A 14042-nucleotide genomic window follows, 5' to 3' on the forward strand; every position below is an offset into this window, starting at 1 on the left:
TCCCTCTTCTCCGCCAAAATCACAGTGAAATTGCTGCCTCAGGAAGACTGTAATTAAACTCAAAGTGGCTCTCCTCTGAGCTAAAATTAACAGGGCCCTATTAGCGTTGAGAAGCGCAACGCCATCGATGGTGAGCGCCTTTGGTTAAAAAACGTTCCGGTGATGTGACTTGCTGTGAGAATCCGACAATAACGAAACGAAACGCAACGCTCAAGCTGCTAATGGTTAAGTTAGCTGTTTTAACGCTAGCTGTGTCAAGGATTTGATTGCTCTCACCGCTGTTAAGTAAAAGTCGCCCATTAAGCGTAACGTTGCTTAACTTTTCTTCGAGGTCGACAATACGTGCGACTCTCCAAGGTTGTCAAAATAGTTCACACAAAACTAAAGTTCTGTCATAACTTACCCTTATTGTAAACGTAGGTGATTGAGATATAAAATTGACGTCACTTTATCTGTAACGTTACAGGATACAAACTGTTGAACGTGCATCCGTTACGTCTTCTGAAACGAAACAATATCGTTAAAAGACTCCTTTTTAGCAAATTTAACGAAAACCAAGTAGAATATTCGTGCTAAAAATTACAACAAGGCTGCCTGTCGGTTCGTCAGCAACTTTAAATCTAGTTGATTCTTGCGTGTCTCGTGGCCGCGAAATATATCGCAGCAAGAGTCATTCACTGATCTGAGGCGAAGAGCAGGTGCACATACAGGTATGCTTCGCAGTACACCGAAAATATGAAGATTTGAGGCAGCCATGCTCCTCATTTATTTTTGAGCCCAGTGTCCACCCCGTGGGTATTTAAGAGCTTCAGAATGTCTTTAAAAAGTACTCTCTCGTGGCCTGCCCTTATTCTGAAGCGCAAAAGGCTGATCTGCGCATGCTCCTGATACAAACCAGCAGCTGGCAGATGTTCGCTATATCAAATTCAAAAGCTTTTATATTCATTTTATAGATTTTCTGAATACAGCCCTAGTTTACAGTAGCTTTTGACTTTTCCAGAAGGCACCAGAGTGGATATTCACGTTTCTTCTCTTGCTCTGCAGTTGTGTGTCACTGTCTCCACCATGAGGTGAGTTTGCTAACAACATGATGTGCGCTCGTTCATTTAAATCTAAATTCATGCACTGTGCAGCCGTATTGATGTATTTAGATGATTAAAAAAAGTAGAAACGGCTCCCTCTGCTGGACAACTTAAGGCACTACTGATACAGTTGCATCATAAAAATGTTAAATGATCAGGATAAACGTATTTTAAACAATTAGATCCAACTTATGGTATTAAGAGCTATTGATAAGAGACAAAAGTTAGAAGTAACATAAGCGACAGTCAGTAAAAGATAGCTTTATTTAGTCTGGGGCACATCTGTGTTACATCAACTTGATAATGTTATAAAATACCAATCAACATTTTGAAATAAAAGCAATGTTGCTTTGAAATTTGCTCTGTTCAGCGCACACTTGTCACTTTTAATAAATACTCTGTTTATACAAGAACAACAATTGCTAACAAGTATGCAAAAAAACATTATTTTTAAAGTTAGAAAAACAACAAACACAGAGGATAGTAACCACACAAATAAAAAGCAGAACAGCAAATTAAGACAGCTGGATTAATGCTTCTCATTAGACTAGTCATTATGTTTAATGTCAAACGTCAGAGTAATATTGCACCATGTAAGACTACTACCTAATACTGCAGGAATCAATGGACTGGTTCAATTAGATTGCTCTGTTTAGTTTAAAGTGCAGCTCACTGGGGTTTGTTTTGTTTGTCATTGACCCTTGAGGATATGACACACTGAACTTGCTTTTAAGAATAATTGTACCTGTCTAAACTGAAACTCATTTCACCTCTATGATTAGTCTCAAGAGCCATCAAAACCCGTTTTTGGCCCGTTTTCAGGTACACAGATCCTCTGGGTGCTGGTCCAAGGGTTGGTGTAACGGTTGCATGTCTTGCACACACTTGCATACATTTTATTATTTTAAAGGGGATGTTTGTGCTTGCTAGGTTTGCAATGGAAACTTAGTTTTTAGTTTAAAGCTATATCGTCTAAAGTTTGTGGGTGTTTTCCTCTTCAGCAAATGTTTTGTTATTTAAGGAACACTTATGGAGTCAGCACACATTCAGTTCAGACACCTTCATAGTCGCAGGACAACCCCTAGGCAAAAAAAGTGGGACAAATTTTAGGAAGAGAGAGCATACAACATATGGCCCCTCTCTGGAACAGCTCTGATCCTCTGTGATAAAGAAATGACAAGATAAAGACGGACAAATGAACAGTTAATGTAAAATCACATAAAAAGGTTTAAAAATAGATTAAAAACAGTGTGTAAAAGGTTGTGGAGACGACACAAGACAACAGAAAGTGAAAATGTTATGCCTCGTCTTTTTCATTCAATTTTACACATATAATATATGAACTGTTGTGAATCTTTAATTCACAACATATATGATCATTTGGTATTCACATCAAAATGAAACATTTCACTCTCTCAACAAGAGTTTGACATCAATCAATAGTAGGGTTATTCCATTTAAACACGACCACATGAACAGCTCGGGCGACTGAGAGATTGGTCACATTCAGAACATGTACCATGTCTTAAAAGCATTTACATTAGCACCCTCACGTTCATACACTGTACTACTATGCACACTTCTATGTCTATCATAGGACAAAAATATATATTTTATATTATATCTCACAAGTCTATTCTGTTACTCTTATGGAAAGAAAAGTTGCAAACATCAAGAATAATAAAAACTAGTCTATTGTAAGTGTGGCAGCAGTAGAGACAATACTGCCACTGTCTATCACAAAACTGTCAAGTGTTACATAATGCAATATAAGACATTAATTAAAATTTGATCCTCTTAAGTTTTTGAATCAGTTATTGTTTGATCAAAGAACAGGCATTCTTGTCATGTTAAGTACCATTTTTGGCAATGTTCTCACAATATAGCGAAGACCATTCCAGTGGATTCAATTTCCCATAATTCAGAAGCCATACAAGCCAAGGAATCTGTATTGAAAATGATGTTGACCTCTTGACCCATAATGTAAATCAAATTGCGTGTGTCACATTTGTTCCCCAAACAATCCCAGGAATGCTTGCTTGATGGGATACATGGCACAGTCTTCCGCACGGATGACAAAGATATGTGGTGTAACCAAAGCTGGTTATCCCATAGAGGACGTGAGAACAGGCTCAGTTAACACTGTGATGGAGCGCTGAGCTGTGTTTTAACAAAGCCTACTTGTGTTCCTTCTGCATTCTTAATGAGCTGAATACGAATACTGTCACGTCCCTGCAGGTAGCTGAAGATGGAAGATGAAGATTTGGTTTCCTAAGACATAGAGGCACTGGATACGTCTCGTACACACTGGATAGGGCTTGGGGGGCTGTCAATCGGAGTGATGGCATAGGGGAGATGAAGCCCGAAGGCGAGGCAGAGTGACATCACTCTCTTAGTGGAACACTTGAAAGTGGAGTATTGGAAATGTGTTCATGCTAACCTGAGGGGAAAAAAATCTCACACTTTGGTGGTGTGGTTATCAACTCTGTTCTGCAGTCAACACTATTGTTTATATTAAGAAATTTCTTTAAAATTATGGATCATTTAAACCATTTTCATTTTGAAAGAATGTTTCTCTCTACCCAGCAAATGGCAAGGAGTTAACTAACAAAGTCCAGTCTTCTGAAATGTTATAGCAATGTTAATCATTCCATTAAAAATCTTTGTTATTTTGCATGCCCCTTGTCATTTTTTATAAACCACAAAGGAATTTGCTTTAATTCCTCTGGTGTCCTTCATTTAGTTTGTCTTGATAAGAACATTCCTTGATTTTGTCCTCAACTGACACCTACTGGCCATCGCTGTGCTCGAAAAACAAGCACTGCAATAAACAAAGGACAGATGTCCTTTACTACTGTCTGTCCATCTGAGACACGTACACATCTGGTCATCTGTCGGCCCAACAATCCATCCATTTAGACATTCATGTACTCATTCCTCCATGAATAAATACTCTTGGAATCCCTCAGCATGTCTCTGTGGCTCAGATGCGACCGTTGCCATGGCTACTGCCACGTCTGGTGGACAAGCCATGGGAGGTGTACTGACCATCAGAGGTCAATGTCAGGCCACACGCCTCACAGGCTAACGCCAGCTGCCTCAAAGTGTCCAAAGCATCTATCTTAGCACTGCGCAGGAGATCACACTGCCCCTAAAACAAAGAACTTTAGTTTATAAAAGTATACTTTTAAGTATATTTAAAGTGTAACAGTAGTCAACTCTGAGTACACAACTAGTTTACAACTATGCTTTTCGTTTGTACTGCAACTATACTGAACTTATAGGTAAAGTAAAAGTTTAGTAGTTTAATACTAGTTCAAGCACATTTTTAGTTAATGAAAGTCAACTTTGAAGTATACTCTAGTTAAGTAGTTTTGCAAGTATACTAAGTTTTCATAAAGCGAAATTAACATCATACTTATAGTTTACACTTTGTACATTATTTTGCACATTATACACTACTATCTTTCTATCTAGGTATTATTGTTTTTGTTTTTTAACTTTAAATCAGTACACTTAAAAGTATATTTCAGGTATAACTTAGTATAGGCCAAAATATACTGTATCCAGACTTATCTGTCAGTATACAGTACGTCAAGTATACCTAAGAGTAATTGTAAGTATATTTCTGAGAAATACATAAAGGTCGACTGAAACTATTTTCTGTTTTTTAGTTTAAAAGAAGTATACTAATGACACACTAGAATAAACATTTTGAATAGAAATAGCAGCTAGTAGTAACAAAATAAAAGCTACAAAAAATGTTGTATTACTGCAGTTATTTATGAACCAATGCAAAAAAACTAATGAAAAACCTAAAGTTTTTCCAAAGGAAATAGTCTTCCACGTGCTTTTAACTAAAAAAATGTGTAAACATAAAATTGAACTAGAACATGAAATCACATTATACTTCGATAAGGTCAAACAACTCAAATTTGGGAGACAGAATTTCAAAACAAAAACGCTCACGCTCTTTACCTTCAGCACCGTGATGTTCCAAATGAAGCTTTCCACAGCTTTACTCTGTTTACGACCTTTTAGATTTTCCTTCTCCCCTAACCTGGGCAGGTCTTCATGAAACACCATGCCTGAGAGGGCATAACATAAAACACATAATACATGTTTCTTTCTCTTAACAGTAACAGGGCTTTTTAAAATGCCATTTATGGAGTGAACGTGATTCCGTAGGAACATAGCAGCCAAATAATAGATGCGTGTACTGCATCATCCTTGGTTTAGAGAATATTGTGCTCCTCTTGATAAATTCTGTCAAGGCCTGTGTAATGCTCTACATTCCAAAATGGTAGATGTGGTTTTTCATATTTCATCAATGTGTCCTCATAAGGACATGAAAACAGAGTATTTTCACTAAAATGCAGTCGTGTGTACCCGGGTAAGAATAATGTGAACTCCTCAGTGGTTTCTAACAAAACAGCTACCGTAAGTGAAACCACAATAAGGTTCTCAAAATTGGTCATTGATGGATTCATTATAATTTTACAGAAGTCACTATTTAACAAGGGCTGTCAAACAAATAATCGTGATTAATCGCATCCAGAATTAAAGTTTGTGTTTACATAATAGACTGTGTGTCTGTGTACTATGCATATTAATTTTGTATTTATAAAAACATACATGCATATATTTAAGAAAAATATAAACATTTATATATAATTTAAATGATTGGTAAATGTAAACAAATACATGCAAATATTTCCTAAATATGTATACATGTATGTGTATGTGTTTATACAAAATGAATATGCACAGTACACAGACACAGTATATTGTAAACACAAACTTTTATTTTGGATGCGAGAAACCGTGAGTTAATCGTTTGACATCCCTATATTTAACTAGTACCATTTTATGGAGCTATAGTTTCCACCAAAATACATAGTAACTGTTATGTTAAACTGTTGTTTTGAGCTCAGTGTTATGCCAGTACCTTGTAATTTTTACGTACAAGTAATAATACCGAAATGTATAAATGTGTGAAAATATTTTTTTGTTTTTTTTGTGAGTAACATCGTTGGTAAAAAAAATAGATTTTCGTATTCAGCATGTTAAACTTCATAAAGAAACAGTAAAAATTAAAGCGACTTTTAAAAATGTTGTTATGTTGAGTAATTTATAGACTGTTTCTGATGACGTCCACACATCCAATAGGGCCTAAAAGAAACTGAAATTCAGTGGAAAGAACAAATGAATCATACTCCTCTCATCTGCTCCCAGCTCCACTCACCTTCCTTTTGCACTTGTGCGATTCTCTCCTGCACTCCGTCTGCGTTTTCAATCAGCTGCTTGTTGGCAGAGATCATCTGAGGAGGCCACAGACATGAACAGGATTATGGTCTGCTCACAATGTACATGTACACACAATCTATGGCAATCTGGTTAAAAGCATCCAAACCCACAGGAACAAATAAGAGATGCAATTGTTTCTTGTAGACAGCGATCCAATTAAATGGCAAACCTTACTGAACACTGATGTGTTTCAATAAGAATAAATACCAGCATGTTCCAACATCCTTATTAATGCCAATGGGGTTTCCACCCAATGCTCAACAAGCACATATGGATTCTATACACTTACATTGTCTCATTTGTGTCTATTTGTATCTTTCCTACATTGTTCTGAGCATCATATGAGACCACATTAATACTTAAAGCGCAACTGTGATCTCAATTTCAGCTCCTGGACCATGAAAGTAGAATATTAAGCAATAACATTTTTTTGGAAATACCCTTGTTGCCCTCTCCCACAGTAAAGATATTTATAAAATGTCCTGCCAGTCAGTGCTGTCTGACTCTACCCATCCCAAACACACAACAGAACCCAGAGTCAGAGAAACTACGTATGCCAAAAAAAAGGCATAAAAAGTTGTTTAACACCCAAAACATTTTCCCTTCATGTGCTGTCTGTCATTTAACTCCCTGCACACAACAGACTTCAATTCAACAATACAATACAATCTCACGACATTGTGTGACTTGCATAATGTATGTCTCTTACCGTGTCATAACCATTTAGCAGTTTACGTGTGGCGTCTGTCAAGTTTCCGAGGGGTTCCAGGTATGGGTAACCCTCCTTCAGTGCGAGTGTGGCTCCTGGGGGTCCGTCTGGACTCTGCAGCCTTGTGGCTAAGCTCTGGATGCACTGCTTTATTGTGGCCACCGGGGGGAGCCCACACTGCTCTTTAAAAGCCACAGTGGCACACTAAAGAAAGAGGAAGCGTGAACAAATAGTTACACTGGGTTACCGCAAACATTTCAATAACAGCATGTGTCACCGGTAAAGGGAACTAATACAGGATGGAAAGTGTGAGACAACTATTTGAAAAGCTGAAGGCTCAAAAATTGAAACAGATGAAACATGCAGGTACTTTCTAATTTGTCACATATGTTGACAGTAAATAACCTGTGAGAACTTTGAGAGAAAACAAGGAAGAGTTACTCAAATCAATTGAGAAAAGAGCTGAAGTAAAAGGCAAGAGAAAAATAATGAGCTTCCCACCTGTAAACAAACAGGCATTTGCATTATAACCGTTTGCTGTGTCTGTTTAGCTGTCAACCCTGTTGAAAAAAACAGCATATGCTGGGTTAGGTATGTTTTTATGCTGGTTTGACCAGCTAAGGACCAGCACATGACCAGCACAAACCAGCATCAAAACATACCTAACTAGCATATGCTGGTTTCTTCAACAGGGAAATGCCTCTGCTTTTGATCTAATCGGATTTTTAGCTTTTTATCATGTTTCCTCTCATTACAGTGTGGCAGATATAAAGCCAGTTTCTATTTTCCACCTGACAGAATCACACACCCACAATGATAATCAAACCCATTTGGGGACGTGTTTGTGTGTCTCTGCGGGCTAAAGTGGAAGATTTGCGTACATATCTGTGTTTAAGCTATGGGGGTGTGCTGAATAATTAGTCAGCAATGAATGAAGAGGACACTGCTGTTGTTCAATAACACCAACAGAAGAGTGTTATACAGGAATAATGCGAATGCAAGCCTACAGTTGGACGAAGAAGAAAGTAAAATGTGTCTTTGTGTTGTAAACTGGTAATTCCTTCAGTAGATAGAAATAGCAGTAACTGACCTTATGGGTACATCTTCTGATCCCCATGAGGAAAACAGCTAATATATATTAAACTAAATCATGTTTATTTGAAAATATAAAGATGCTGGTTTAGGGGTTGAGGGCTAGGGTATAGATCCTGCTGACAAAAAACAACAATACTGAAAAAAAACAATAGAAACCAAAAAGAAACCATTACAGAAATTCTAATGGTTTCCATTAAAATACCGCTATGAACCATTAGCTCTTCCATTAAAACCATTACAAAATTCCTTTTTGTAGTGTGTTTTGGGCATTATTCCGATAGGATTTAACATCCCACCAAAAGAATCCATCAGTAGAACCATCATTAAAGGCAGTACAAATCCCATTAAAACCATTATAACTTCTCTAATGGTTTATATTGTTTTGCATTTATTTTAAAGAACTATCACACTAGAGTTTTTACATTTGCTAGGGTTTGAGTTATGAACCAGGAGAAAAACGCTAAATGTTAATCAATAACAAAATGTAATTTTTAAGTGTGACTTACTGTAAATGTGTTTTGAATCAATCTTGCAATTATTTTGGGGGGACTCACTGTATGCATGCACACATATTCCTAAGAAGGTCTCTGTGAACACAATAATTTTGGAGACTCTCTCTCTCGTCTGTGTCTCTACACCTAACACACGGGTGGCATCTGATCCCAACCCCGTCACCCGACTCCACAGATACTCTACCCCTCAACACCTTCCTTACCAATCCAACAACACATCCATCCCAGAGTCTCGACCAGCAGGACATTTGTTGCTTGTTTTATTTTAAGTTTTTTTTATTAAACAGCTGTACTGTACAGCTATTTTGAAGCATGTAAGCAGAAAAAGTAAAACCCAGAAATAGTTATTAAAACTGAGCTTTGCTTTCACACTGGATGGCAATGCTCCATGACAATTGCGGAGGTGTGCTCTGCGTCTGGTTCATACTTGTTCAAAACCGAGGCTTCAAAAAGAAAACAATAAATATACTCCCAACAATCCAAATACTTTCCCACTGTAATATCTGTTTTCAGTGTCTGACATGGTCATGTTATTAAAGTGAGACAGAAAGAGGGAGTTCCATTCACCAAAACAAAAAGTGGTCGGGTAGAATCACCTGGTTGTAGCTTGCCTAGTATTAAAACAATTACATTACTAATGTTCATTCTTGCGGATGTCTAAACTTATGACGCGTCCCCTTCCTTACCAGTGCATCTTCTCGCAGGTCCGTAGCCTCTCGTAGAGGTCCGCCAGCGGGGCGGAAAGCATCATCCAGAACTTTGATTCCAGTGTTACGGAGTGTGACATACTCTCGTCCACGCCGTACCCCTCTCCTGACAGACAGACCCCGTCTCTGAGCCTTACCCCCACCTCTGCGGTTAGTGATAGCCACATGTACAAACAGGCTGGCGTGGGGTAAAGGGTCTCCAGCAAGGCCTAAAAGGGGCACGTTGCGGTAGCCAGGCTGCAGGCAATCGAAGGCAATGGTGTACTGGCCAATGAAGTCATCACCTATGTAGTCGTCATCCAGAACTACAAAACGTAGCAGGGCTAGCTCAGGCATGTTTACCTGAAAGAAGAAAACAGTGGGTGAGGATTATGATATTTGCCAAAAAAGATTTAACAGCAACAATATATAAAACAACAGGTTCAATACATTAAAGCATCTTGGTCATGAACATGAACATAAACATATGACCAAACCCTTTGTTAAGCATTGTGCAGCATGCAAAATTTACTGTAGACCACTGAGCCAAGCATACCATTATATGGCCATAAAATATACATTTGCATAAAGTGCTTAATGCGTATTGTGCATTCCTACAATCCCCTCTACATGAATATGGAAACTTTTTGCATGCACGCACACATCATCACCTGGGCATCTGGTTATCTAGGACAGACACACAAATACTGTAATAATAATAATGTACATAAATCCTACACTGCAGGAACACCTGAGGGGCTGGTATAATCAAACTCACCCATGTATGTTCAGACACTTGCACAATTTGCACAACTCTTTATAAATGACCTATTGTAAGACATGTACCTGTGTAAAGTAAACAGACAGACCTAAAGAGTAACAAAACAGACAAAAATAATGGAGATGAGAAGGAAGTCTGTATTTCTTACACGATGAAAAATGGGAACAGTTGCACCCTATAAAAACATCGCTTGTTTTTCAGGGATAGTTCACTCAAAAATAAAAAATGATTTTATCATGTACTCTCCATATTGTCATTCCAAACCTTTATGACTTTCTAATGCAGAACATAAAAGATATTTTGGAGAACATTGGTAACCAAACATCATTCCCCCATTGACTTCCACTGAATGGACACAAAACATTTCTCAAAAAAATTCTCCAAAGAAGAAAAGCCATATACAAGTTTTAACAACATGAGGTTGAAAAGATGACTATTTTTGGGTGAACTATCACTCCAAATAACTACTCATTTCTAAATCTTGACAAGTCAAAAATGAGTTTTTGAAGTGCAAACATATTCAGTGTATGCAAATGCATGGGTATATACTCGCGCCATCTGTGCGGACACACATTTCATGATAGAAAACAATTATGTTGTCTCATTAAATATGCATCTCAAATAAAAGAAAATGCCTCAAAACATGTAAACAACATTAATATACTGTACCATTGTATTATGTCTGATACATCACTGTAACATGGTACCACCACAGTACTTTTATGTGGGTTACACATAAAAATACACCTATGACCAAAATATGTCACACACCTGGGCATCATTAGGGGCACATGTCCCTCAGTGACTAATGCGTTCAGTGGAAAAGGCCACAGGAAGAGACGCAAGAGCATTCTATCAGATCCCACCAGGGGATGTACCCTTGCTGCTGTGTGTGTGTGTGTGTGTGTGTGTGTGTGTGTGTGTGTGTGTGTGTGTGTGTGTGTGTGTGTGTGTGTGTGTGTGTGTGTGCGTGCGCGTGCGTGTGTGTGCGTGTGTGTGTGCGTGTGCGTGTGTGTGTGTGTATGTGTCTAGGGCTCAATCTAGCAGTCAAATCTCCTCCCATGACTTGTAATTGTATGACGTCCTCAAGCTCCAAGCAACAAGACAAACAGACTCAAACAACAAGAGGAACAAAATCCCAAAGGATCGAGAAAGTGTGTGCGTGGGAGATATATTTAAGATTTCACTGAACCCCACAAAACCTGCTCTTCAGATCACCATACGGCACAAGCTATAGGTTATATCCTAATAGCAGGGGTTAATACAGTATGTAAGAGGTACAGTAAGGGCACGTCTTACCTGTTTAACCGTCCAATTACTGTACAGATTAATCAAAAAAATTATGTCGAAACATCCAATGTAATATTTCCAAAGTGCTATAAACCAGTATTCTTAACAATACTGCCCTTGTTTTACCCTTCAAAGGACACACTCAAGCATACACGTCGCGTGTCACAGGTAAAAACAAGTGTCCACCTGTAGCAGGAAACTACCTTCTGCATCTCTTTCTAAATTTGGCTTGCAAACGTAATTAGATTCTGCTGAAAGAAAGGTCAGCTCATTGAAAAAGAGCCAAGCTGGGAGAAACTGGCACCCACTAATAGTGGGAACAAGTTACCTAGACTGTAGTCTTGAACTACAATGCAGAGCAAGAACATTAGTGTTAGCAGGCCATTACGTTTTGACAGAGATCTTCCCTAATACCAGACCTAGGAAGGGGTGTAAGTTGCACACACCTGCGTCACCCAACTGCATCTATGGAGACAAACTGCATCCATTAACCTCATTCTGGTTTTTGATCAAAGGTCAGCAGTACTCTAAACATACAGTATATGGTTCATGTAGGAGACATGTATTGTATGTTATAGTTGCCAGTTCTGTATTGGTTGGCACATACAGTAAAAGTAATGAAGACAAATGCAACAGCAAGAGGTAACTTAATATAGTATAAATTCAGAATTCTCTTGAAATATGCTTCCATCTTGTTGACAGTAGGGGTAGGTCTACATTTACTACAACTAATAAGAATTAATTTCTCACTAGGTTTGTCTTGATATGGCGTACAAATATCTAAAAATTCTTAAATCAAATTATCTTCAGAAGCAAAATGACCTAATACTGTAATTTTACAGAATTTTACTGTTTTTTTACAGATTTTCCAAGTATTTTTGAAATACGGTAAAAAAGTCAAAATACAGAAAAAAGACTGCAAATTTACAAGAAAAACATGTAATTTTACGTAAAGCTGTTAGGTAACACTTTAGTATAGGGACCAATTCTCACTACTAACAAGTTACTTATTAGCATGCAGATTATTAGAATATTGGCTGTTATTAGTACTTATAAAGCACATATTCTGCATGACCATATTCTACAGTACATCCCTAATCCTACCCAATACCTAAACCTAACAACTATCATATTAACTATTAATAAACACCAAATTAAGAGTTTATTGAGGCAAAAGTCGTAGTTAATGGTTTGTTAATAGCGAGAATTGGACCTTTAAATAAAGTGTGACCAACTGTTATTTGAATGTATTTTTCTGACGCCCAAGCTGCCAGAAAATGTGTTTTTTACAAGATTTTTTTTACAAAGGTGCTACAAAAGGCAATGCCACAGAAGAACCAATTACAGTTTTGTTTTATGAAAAAAAATCTAAGTTAAGTGTACATGTAAAAATATCTGCCCATGAATGGGTTTAGAAAAATACCTCTTTATTAAGTACTTATATATTTTTAATTGTTTTAAGCATAAACGTACTTACATTTACATTTACGCATTTGGCAGACGCTTTTATCCAACGCTACTTACATTGCATTATACTGTACATTTGTTTCTGAGTATGTGCAATCCCTGTGATTGAAGCCATGACCTTGGCATTGCTAGTGCCATGCTCTTACCACTGAGCTACAGGAAAGATACTTAATTGAGTTCATTTACTTATAATTTTTTATCATAATAATAATTATTAATTCATTACATTTATATAGCGCTTTTGGGGGTACTCAAAGCACTTTACATGGAAGGAGGGAATCTCCTCAACCACCACCAATGTGCAGCATCCACCTGGCACCCATATTGCGCCAGAACGCCCACCACACACCATCTTATTGGTGGAGAGGAGACAGTTACGAAGCCAATTAGTACATATGGGGATGATTAGGAGGCCATGATGTATAGAGGCGAATGGGCGAATTTGGCCAGGATGCCGGGGTTACACCCATACTCTTGTTCGAAGGACATCCTGGGATTTTTAATGACTACAGAGAGTCAGGACCTCGGTTTAACTTCTCATCCGAAGGACGGATCATAACACATTATCATAACACAAGAGTTTATATCTTAGCTCACTTTTCTTGTCAAGTAAATGTATCTTGATGTAAGAATTTTTAGATATTTGTACTGGAAAATATTTTGTACTTAGTACAAAAATATTAAGTAAGAAATTATTTTTTTGCAATCCATACATTATTTTTATAGTCTTTCAAGCTTCTGCTTTGAATAAGTTGTTGTGCTCTTTAAAATGTTTATGCTAGGCAGAACAATGTTTTTGTTATAGTCACACAGTAGTCTAACAGCAGTAAAACATCACAGTCTGTGTTTGTTTGGAAGCTCTCGTCTGAGGGAGGTTATTCAGTTTATGTGTGTGTAAGGATACGCAAAAGGGCGCACTCGCGGTTGAGCTCAGTCGGAGCTGTGTTAATATTGCATGCAGTAGGTAATCAGTGTGCTTTGAGACATTGCCCAGCTAACTGCTTTTATGGACTGAAGCCTTCTGATTAAGGGGCGATTCACATTTTGCGTCTTAAACCATGCAGAAAACGAGAGATGTGAATCACCCCTAAGACATGAGAATGGACATTGCCC

General features: G+C 37.8%; 1 protein-coding gene across 1 annotated transcript in view; it reads right to left on the reverse strand.

Moving 5' to 3' along the window:
- Nucleotides 1-1329: 1329 nt before the first annotated feature.
- plcl1 (phospholipase C like 1) overlaps nucleotides 1330-14042 on the reverse strand; it is a 53302-nt gene continuing 40589 nt past the window's right edge. The window contains exons 4-8 of the mRNA XM_057335864.1: nucleotides 9392-9754; nucleotides 7099-7302; nucleotides 6328-6403; nucleotides 5061-5170; nucleotides 1330-4233 (exon numbers count right to left, since the gene is read on the reverse strand). Coding sequence (XP_057191847.1) covers nucleotides 4066-4233; nucleotides 5061-5170; nucleotides 6328-6403; nucleotides 7099-7302; nucleotides 9392-9754 — 921 coding nt within the window. The 3' untranslated portion in view covers nucleotides 1330-4065. The remainder of the gene's footprint in view (nucleotides 4234-5060; nucleotides 5171-6327; nucleotides 6404-7098; nucleotides 7303-9391; nucleotides 9755-14042) is intronic.

The sequence above is a fragment of the Triplophysa rosa genome, linkage group LG6 (genome assembly GCF_024868665.1).
Source record: "Triplophysa rosa linkage group LG6, Trosa_1v2, whole genome shotgun sequence".
Classification (NCBI taxonomy): Eukaryota; Metazoa; Chordata; class Actinopteri; order Cypriniformes; family Nemacheilidae; genus Triplophysa; species Triplophysa rosa.